The sequence below is a fragment of the Colobus angolensis genome, unplaced genomic scaffold (genome assembly GCF_000951035.1).
Source record: "Colobus angolensis palliatus isolate OR3802 unplaced genomic scaffold, Cang.pa_1.0 Scaffold118, whole genome shotgun sequence".
NCBI classification, from domain to species: Eukaryota; Metazoa; Chordata; class Mammalia; order Primates; family Cercopithecidae; genus Colobus; species Colobus angolensis.
This window is the reverse complement of record NW_012112919.1, coordinates 6,650,661-6,658,697: the sequence shown is the minus strand read 5'-3', so window position 1 is coordinate 6,658,697 and position 8,037 is coordinate 6,650,661. Positions and strand designations below refer to the sequence as shown.

Sequence of the window (8,037 nt, the reverse complement as noted above, 5' to 3'; positions counted from 1 at the left end):
GTTATGCCTCTGTTGACAATTTTTTTTTTTTTTTTGAGATGGAGTCTTGCCCTGTTGCCCAGGCTGGAGTGCAGTGGTGCGATCTTGGCTTACTGCAACCTCCGCCTCCCAGGTTCAAGCGATTCTCCTGGGCCAGTCTCCCGAGTAGCTGGAATTACAGGCATGCACCACCACACCCAGCTAATTTTTGTATTTTCAGTAGAGACAGGGTTTCACTATGTTGGTTAGCCTCGTCTCGAACTCCTGACCTTGTGATCGGCCCGCCTTGGCCTCCCAAAGTGCTGGGAATACAGGCTTGAGCCAACGCGCCCGGCCTGTTGACAAAATTTAAGCAGCTGTGAATTTATTCTGAATGAACGAGTTGCCTCAGCCAAATGCTTCCCTCTTACTACCCATGCCACAGGATGGCAAAAAGGGGACCATGCAGGGGTCTGTGGGCTGGATTCTGTGCCCAAAAGGCAGCAGCACCACTAGAAGGGATGGGGTCTGTTTCTGATAATGGAGTTACTGGGACCTGGGCCAGCTTATCAAAGGGGTTAGGCTAAAGGTGGCACCTTGGTGGGTCATCTTAGCTGAAGTGCTCAGGCTTTGTTTAGGCCTCACACACAGGTTGGGTCTGGGGCTTGTAATACTAGACCTGGTTCCAACGATGGTAGAAATTCAAAATGCAACACAATGTTCTAATCTTTCTCAGTTATCACCAATACTGTACATGTGGCAGTACAAACTGGCTAGCCAGTTTGGGCAACTCTAAGTCTTTCATCTGACATTGCTTCCCTGAGGAAAAGGGCTGGACAAGGTTCATACCTCATCACGGGGGAATTGGACATCTGGGATGTCTGTCACATCAAAAATTGCATCCTAAGTGGGCAGATGGCCCACATACAACTGACAATCATAGTTCACAGGCTTGGGTGACTAAGGAAGGAGGGTAGCCTCTCTATGAGGTCAGCCCTCCACTGTGGTAATAATGATCAGGATTCCGTAAGAACTGGCTGCTGGTGTCAGGATGCTTTGATTATTAACACTGAGAGGAAGAATACCTCCTGGCTCTTGGGCTGGACATGTGGCTCATTGTAATCCTGGGGGCAGGACAGTGCCCCCTTAGTCTTGGCACCTCAGGAACTAAACTGTTCTCACTGTGGCCTCTGGGGCCTCAACATCTGCCCCCCCTTTCCTTTTCCTCCACCATGGCCTCCATGACAGCCTATGCCAAAACACACATTGGCCAGCCTTGGCAAGATGACAGGCGGGTATGGTAATAACAGTCTCAGGAGGGCTCTTCTGTTGCTGTGTAGAAAATGAACCAAGTAGCGTAGAATCGTGACCAGCTTTCCACACCTGGCTGGAGTACTGCTGGGGCCTTCGGTAGGGACAGTTACTATCTGTATCAGAGAAGAAAAGAGCAACAACTGTCAAAAAAGGAAGTACTCAAAGGCAAGTTCCTGATAGTTGGACCTAAGTTAACGGCCTTCCTATAAAAATGGATCCTTCTCAAATCAAGTATTCATTGTGCATCCACTTTAGGCAAGAAGGGGGTATGATTCTTCAACTGCTTGCTGGAGGTTAGACTCTCTGCATAGGAATTTAAATTAGACCGGCCCTTCGCTGATCCTTTCACCGTGCTCATCCGTAGGCGGCTCCCCGCCCCCAGGTTCCCCACGGATGGGGTGTCATTAGGGACCCGCCATAAAGGACTCCGTCCCAGGCAGGCCCCCAGGACAAAACTATGGTCCACGTGGAGGGGCACAGAGCCACACGCTCACCGGCTGCGATGCGCAGAACAGAGATTTCAATTCAAGACACCCAGTCAGACAGGGGTTGTGTGCAGACTTTGTACAGAACTTTCGCATTGCCTGGAGGCGTAAGAGGAGGAAAGCAATTTAACACCTCAGGGCAGCGAGTCCAGGGCAGAGCCAGAACCAGAACTCAAGACTCCGGTCTCCCAGTCGGGATTCTCTCTCAGTCTTACAACTCTGGGCCTTGTCTCTCCCTGCAGTGATCATTTCCACCGGATCACATTCTCCCTCCCTCCTCAGGCCGGCTGCTAGCTCCACAAAGGTAACAACCAGCTTATCAAAGGGGTTAGGGAGCTTATCAAAGGGGTTAACTCCTTGGCAGGTGTTATCGCGTTCTCACTCTTAACACAGCTTTCCAAACTTGGGGATCCCGCCGCCTCGGCTAGGCCTCATCTGCTCTTGCGCACAGGCCTCTTCCGTGCCGTCTCCCCTGGCCCCGAGAACTACATTTCCCAGTAGGCAATGGAAACCATGCGCTGCAAAAGAAGTACGGAGAGCCGGGAGGGCCAATCGTCACCGGATTGTTGGCTTCTCGCTGGCTGGCTGGCTGGCTGGCTGGTTAATCAGTGCTCAAAGCTGCCTCCGCCTCCTGACTGGAGAGCGAACTAGCCTGGGCGGAGCCACAGTCCTAGAGGCTGAGCGCAGACGGAGCTGTCCCATTTACCCGACCCGACGCCAGCGAGATGTGGCTTCCGCTGGTGCTGCTCCTGGCCGTGCTGCTGCTGGCCGTCGTCTGCAAAGTTTACTTGGGACTGTTCTCTGGAAAATCCCCGAATCCTTTCTCCGAAGATGTCAAACGGCCACCAGCACCCCTGGTAACTGACAAGGAGGCCAGGAAGAAGGTTCTCAAACAAGGTAGTAGGAGGGACCCTGGGATCCGGGGCTGCACTTCAGGCATTCTCACAGGTTTGGGTTCTCATTTTGCCAAGGCAGCCGCTACCAGACCCGGGCCTCAGTTTCCCCATATATAAAGTACTGGGAGGGCTTCCTTGCACGGGGAGGAGCCCTGCTTTAGTGTCCGACACTGCCTATAGCCTTTGCCCTAGCAGGCCCCATAGCCTTCGCCCTAGCAGGCCCCGGGAATAGTAGTCCCAAGGGCGCGGTGATTGTCCTTGGTTTGCAAGGTCTTGGTACCCGCCCTGCCACTTGTAATCCCGGCAGCTCACGGAACTGATAAGAGACATTCCTCCACTTGGTTCCAGGACCTTAAATTTTTCACCTACCCTCCCATGAGAGCTCAGTGTGTGGGGGACAACACAGAAATGTGTCCCAACTTGCATAGGAAGTTGCATTTTGCCCGTCCGGTGATTTAACAGGCTTTGCATGGTCTCGAGTCATAAGGATTGAACCCTAGTTCTGAAACTTTGGCAGAGATTCAACAGGGTGCCTCAGGCTCAGAGCCTGCTCTCCACTCTCATCTTTAAAACATATTTTGTGGTTGCTTCTAGGGTTTAAAGAGTTCTGCTGCTTTAAAAAATAATGGATCACCTGTTTGATCTACAGAGTCCCTCTCACTTGTAAATTTTAGAATTCTCCGTGTCCTATCTTGCTGCACAATCGGAGACAGTACTGTTCTAAGTGGAAGGACTAATCATCTGGACTTCCGAGAACTGAGTTTTAGCTTGAACTGTCACTAATTTGCTGCATAACCATTAGCACCTACCTGGGCTGGTCTAAAAATGAGATGACTAGCTTAACTGCTTTTCAAACCGCGTTGTGATCTATTAGTGGGCTATGAAATCAATTTAGTGAGTTGCAACTGGCATTATTTATTGATTTATTGAAACAGAGTCTCGCTCTGTTGCCCATGCTAGGGTGCCGTGGTGCGATCTCTGCTCACTGCAACTTCCGCTTCCTGGGTTCAAGTGATTATCGTGCCTCAGCCTCCTGAAAGGTGTGCGTGCCCAGCTAATTTTTGTATTTTTAGTAGAGACAGGGTTTCAACATGTTGTCTAGGCTCTCGAACTCCTGGCCTCAAGCGATCCGCCCACCTTGGCCTCCCAAAGTGTTGGGATTACAGGCGTGAACCATCGTGCTGGGCCACAACTAACATTTTAGAATGCAGTAGAATAGAAAATATCACAGTGCATTATATGTAGTTCCAGTACGTATTGCATTGTGAAACTTGTTTCATATATTTATCTTATATACTTACATATGAAATTTTTTTTTACTATTGATTTCTCTAAAAACATTCAAAAAATAAGCAGTTTGCCAAGTTCTCTTGTATCTTGCAACATTCCAGATCTCAGTTCTTTGCCAGTGATTTAAAGAACAGATCTTGTGTTGGAAGTACCCATATAGCACCACTTGCTATCCAGTTTTGTCTTCTAAGAAGGTGCTGCCTCCCTCAGCAATGCCCCAGACCTTCCCTATGGGACAGGCTGGTGCTGTGATTTCTCAGAGCTGCAGCCTCTGAGCAGTTCTGTCCTGCCCAAGCCTTTCCATCAGGACCTGGAAGAGCCACCATAATACCCAGCTACTCCACTGTTGCTTGCAGACCCTGCATCTTCCAAAGAAACCCAGCCTGTGTGCTGGGCATGGTGGCTCATGCCTGTAATCCCAGCACTTTGGGAGGCCGAGGTGGGTGGATCACTTGAGGCCAGGAGTTCAAGACCAGCCTGGGCAACATAGCAAGACTTTGTCTTTATAAAAAATAAAATAGGCCGGGCACGGTGGCTCATGCCTGTAATCCCAGCACTTGGGGAGGCCAAGGCGGGTGGATCATGAGGTCAGGAGATCGAGACCATCCTGGCTAACATGGTGAAACCCCATCTCTACTAAAAAATATATATTAAAAAAAAAATTAGCCAGGCATGGTGGCGAGCGCCTGTAGTCCCAGCTATTCGGGAGACTGAGGCAGGAGAATGGCGTAAACCCGGGTGGTGGAGCTTGCAGTGAGCGGAGATTACGCCACTGCACTCCAGCCTGGGTGACAGAGCGAGACTCTTGTCTCAAAAATAAATAAAAATAAAAATAAATTATCCAGGCATGGTGGCATGCACCTGTAGTCCTAGCTACTCGGGAGCCAGAGGCAGGAGGATTGCTTGAGGCCAGGAGTTCAAGGCTGCAATGAGCTGTGATCACATCACTGCACTTCAGCCTGGGCCAGAGCGAGACCCTGTCTCAAAAAACAAAAACACAAAACCCCAAATCTGCCTGGCTGGTTCTGAGTATTCCCAGGTAAAATGTTTGAAACATGTTAGTCAAGAGTTCCATTCCAAACTGCTCTAGAGGTTTCTTGCACTGTACAAGCTAGAGAAGTCTTCTTTGGTTTCCCTATCTTTGCTATTTCCCTGCCCCTGCCTGAGAAACCCACCCTTTGGCCCTTCTGCTGTAGTTTTTTCAGCCAGCCAAGTGCCGGAGAAGCTGGATGTGGTGGTAATTGGCAGTGGCTTTGGGGGTCTGGCTGCAGCTGCAATTCTAGCTAAAGCTGGCAAGCGAGTCCTGGTGCTGGAACAACATACCAAGGCAGGGGGCGCCTGTCATACCTTTGGAAAGAATGGCCTTGAATTTGACACAGGTAAGGCTTGTGTGGAAAAGGGTTGGGAGCATGGCTATATGTTGAAGAGGCTTGGAGCAGCCCTTGTGGGGTGATACTGAGCGTTTCTGTTGTTTTGGAAGTGCTGTCTGCTCTCTGGGTACTTTTTTTGTTTGTTTCAGACAGAGTCTCACTTCGTCACCCAGGCTGGAGCGCAGTGGTATGATCCCAGCTTACTGTAACCTCCACCTCCTGAGTTCGAGTGGTTCTCATGGCTCAGTCTCCCGAGTGGCTGGGATTACACTCAGTAATCCCACCAAGTGGGCCACTACACCTGCTAATTTTTTTGTATTTTAGTAGAGACGGGGTTTCTCCATGTTGGCCAGGCTGGTCTCGAACTCCTGACCTCAAGTGATCCACCTCCCTCAGCCTCCCAAAGTACTGGGATTACAGGTGTAAGCCACCGTGCCCAGCCTCTGGGCACTTTTCTTCTGTGACAGCATAGCTACTGGGAGTTGAGCCGGGCAGGGATCTGGTGGTTTCTGCTGTGACAACTCCCTACAGACAGGGTGGGCAGCTCACTCTGGGCATGAACTTGGCCAGGCCAGATAACCTCTTCCACCTCACTTCCTCAGCCACCTTTCCAGGGCTCAATCCTCGTATGCCTTTACTACCTTGTTTTTCCATCTCCCAACAGGAATCCATTATATTGGGCGTATGGAGGAGGGCAGCACTGGCCGTTTTATCTTGGACCAGATCACTGAAGGGCAGCTGGACTGGGCTCCCATGTCTTCTCCTTTTGACATCATGGTACTGGAAGGGCCTAATGGCCGAAAGGAGTATCCCATGTACAGTGGAGAGAAAGCCTACGTTCAGGGCCTCAAAGAGAAGTTTCCACAGGAGGAGGCTATCATTGACAAGTATATAAAGCTGGTTAAGGTAACATGGACATGCTGAGGACCCAGAGTTTATTCCCGACAAGACTGACTTTCTTCATTATTAATGGAGGCACTGGGGGTGAAGAGTGCAGTGGGGAGAGGCAGGAAGGGAGGAAGAGTCATATCTGTTCTTAGCTCAGCCTCCACCCGAGTCCATCCAGTTCTCTGTCTCTCTCTCTCTGGAGTCTTGGCTCCACGGCTGCTGCTGTGCCCCTGGCCTCCAGGGATGCCCTGCTCTCCTCCCTGACTAGGCTGGCTTCCGTGACATCAGGTCACTACTCCTTTTTACTCATCCGAGACCAGACTGGGATTTTTGAAAAGGAATTTGAGCAGGAAAATAAAAAGTAAAAGAAGGACTCATCCAAGTATAGGACAGGAAAAATTCACAGAGTATAGATTTTTTTAAAAATTCAAATTCAGCAAAGTTCAGTCAGGGTTAAGTGTTGCTAGATCCTCGGGCTGGTCCAGGCTATGGGGATAGCAGTTCTGTCACAGCGGTTCCAGAGGTGAGGCCTGCTCTCCTCATTCACTCCCCCAGGTGGTATCCAATGGAGTCCCTCATGCCATCCTGTTGAAGTTCCTCCCACTGCCCGTGATTCAGCTCCTTGACAGGTGTGGGCTGCTGACTCGTTTCTCTCCATTCCTTCATGCATCCACCCAGAGCCTGGCTGAGGTCCTGCAGCAGCTGGGAGCCTCCTCTGAGCTCCAGGCAGTGCTCAGCTACATCTTCCCCACTTACGGTGGGTACTGGCCATGGGCTCTGGGCAGCTTCTGGAGGAGGAAGGGCTACCCTCTCGTCTCTCAGTCTTTCTTCTTGATCCTGCCTGACTGACTGACATGGAGCAGTGTAAACCCCAGGCCCTCCGGAGCTTGTGGATGAGAAGTCTGGCCACCTACTGGACTCCTTGGTCAAAATTCTCTTCATCCATGCCCTGGATGATCTTTCAGTTCAACCAACACTGTCTTCCCTGGTCTTGGCAGCATGGCAGTTTGCAGGGAGGATATTCCTCCTGGTGCCAAGATCTCTAAGGTACCCCATGACTGGATGGAAAGTCTCCTCTGACTGCCTTGAACCCTGAGGAACGTGTGGATCCTTGGATAGACTGGGTTATGTGTTATCTCACAGAATCCCACATTTGTTTCTGACTGGTGCTGGTGCCTGCTTTTGCCTGCTCACCACCCTTCCTTCCTTCTGCAGGTGTCACCCCCCGTCATAGTGCCTTTTCCATGCACGCTCTGCTGGTTAACCACTACCTGAAAGGAGCCTTTTATCCCCGAGGGGGTTCCAGTGAAATTGCCTTCCATACCATCCCTGTGATTCAGCGGGCTGGGGGCGCTGTCCTTACAAGGGCCACTGTGCAGAGTGTGTTGCTGGACTCAGCTGGGAAAGCCTGTGGTGAGAGCCCTGCCCTGCCCTTCTGGGTCCCTGGGTTGGTGTGGACGAGACCTAGGGTGTCCCTAAGACCAGACGGAGTAGGAGAACTGACCTCCTCATGGGGGCTAAAGGTGAGAATCTGCCCCAGAGCAGGGTCCAGGGATAGTGATTAGTCCAGAAATAAAAAGGAAGCAGGAAAGACAAAGGATCAGCCGGGCATGGTAGTCTACACCTGTAATCCCAACACTTTGGGAAGCTGAGATGGGAGGATCGCGTGAGCTCAGGAATTTGAGACCAGCCTGGGAAACATGGTTAAACCCTGTCTCTTTAAAAAAAAAAAAAAGAAAGGCTGGGCGCGGTGGCTCAAGCCTGTAATCCCAGCACTTTGGGAGGCTGAGACGGGCAGATCACAAGGTCAGGAGATCGAGACCATCCTGGCTAACA

General features: G+C 50.9%; 1 protein-coding gene and 1 long non-coding RNA gene across 3 annotated transcripts in view; one reads left to right on the top strand and one right to left on the bottom strand.

Annotated features, from left to right (window-relative positions):
• Positions 1 to 1,062: 1,062 nt before the first annotated feature.
• LOC105527586 lies at positions 1,063 to 2,198 on the bottom strand. The gene is made up of 3 exons (XR_001004246.1): positions 2,140 to 2,198; positions 1,767 to 1,856; positions 1,063 to 1,385 (listed from the first exon to the last, which is right to left on the bottom strand). It is a non-coding gene; the product is annotated as an uncharacterized LOC105527586 (long non-coding RNA).
• A 46-nt stretch (positions 2,199 to 2,244) lies between these two features.
• The window catches only part of RETSAT (retinol saturase (all-trans-retinol 13,14-reductase)), a 12,960-nt gene continuing 7,167 nt past the window's right edge, over positions 2,245 to 8,037 (top strand). The window contains exons 1-5 of one of the 2 annotated variants that reach the window (XM_011963935.1): positions 2,245 to 2,654; positions 5,140 to 5,322; positions 5,978 to 6,219; positions 6,757 to 6,958; positions 7,417 to 7,614. In XM_011963935.1, the coding sequence (XP_011819325.1) occupies positions 2,483 to 2,654; positions 5,140 to 5,322; positions 5,978 to 6,219; positions 6,757 to 6,958; positions 7,417 to 7,614 (997 nt within the window). In that variant the 5' untranslated portion in view covers positions 2,245 to 2,482. The remainder of the gene's footprint in view (positions 2,655 to 5,139; positions 5,323 to 5,977; positions 6,220 to 6,756; positions 6,959 to 7,416; positions 7,615 to 8,037) is intronic. The other variant, XM_011963943.1, reaches the window with a different exon arrangement.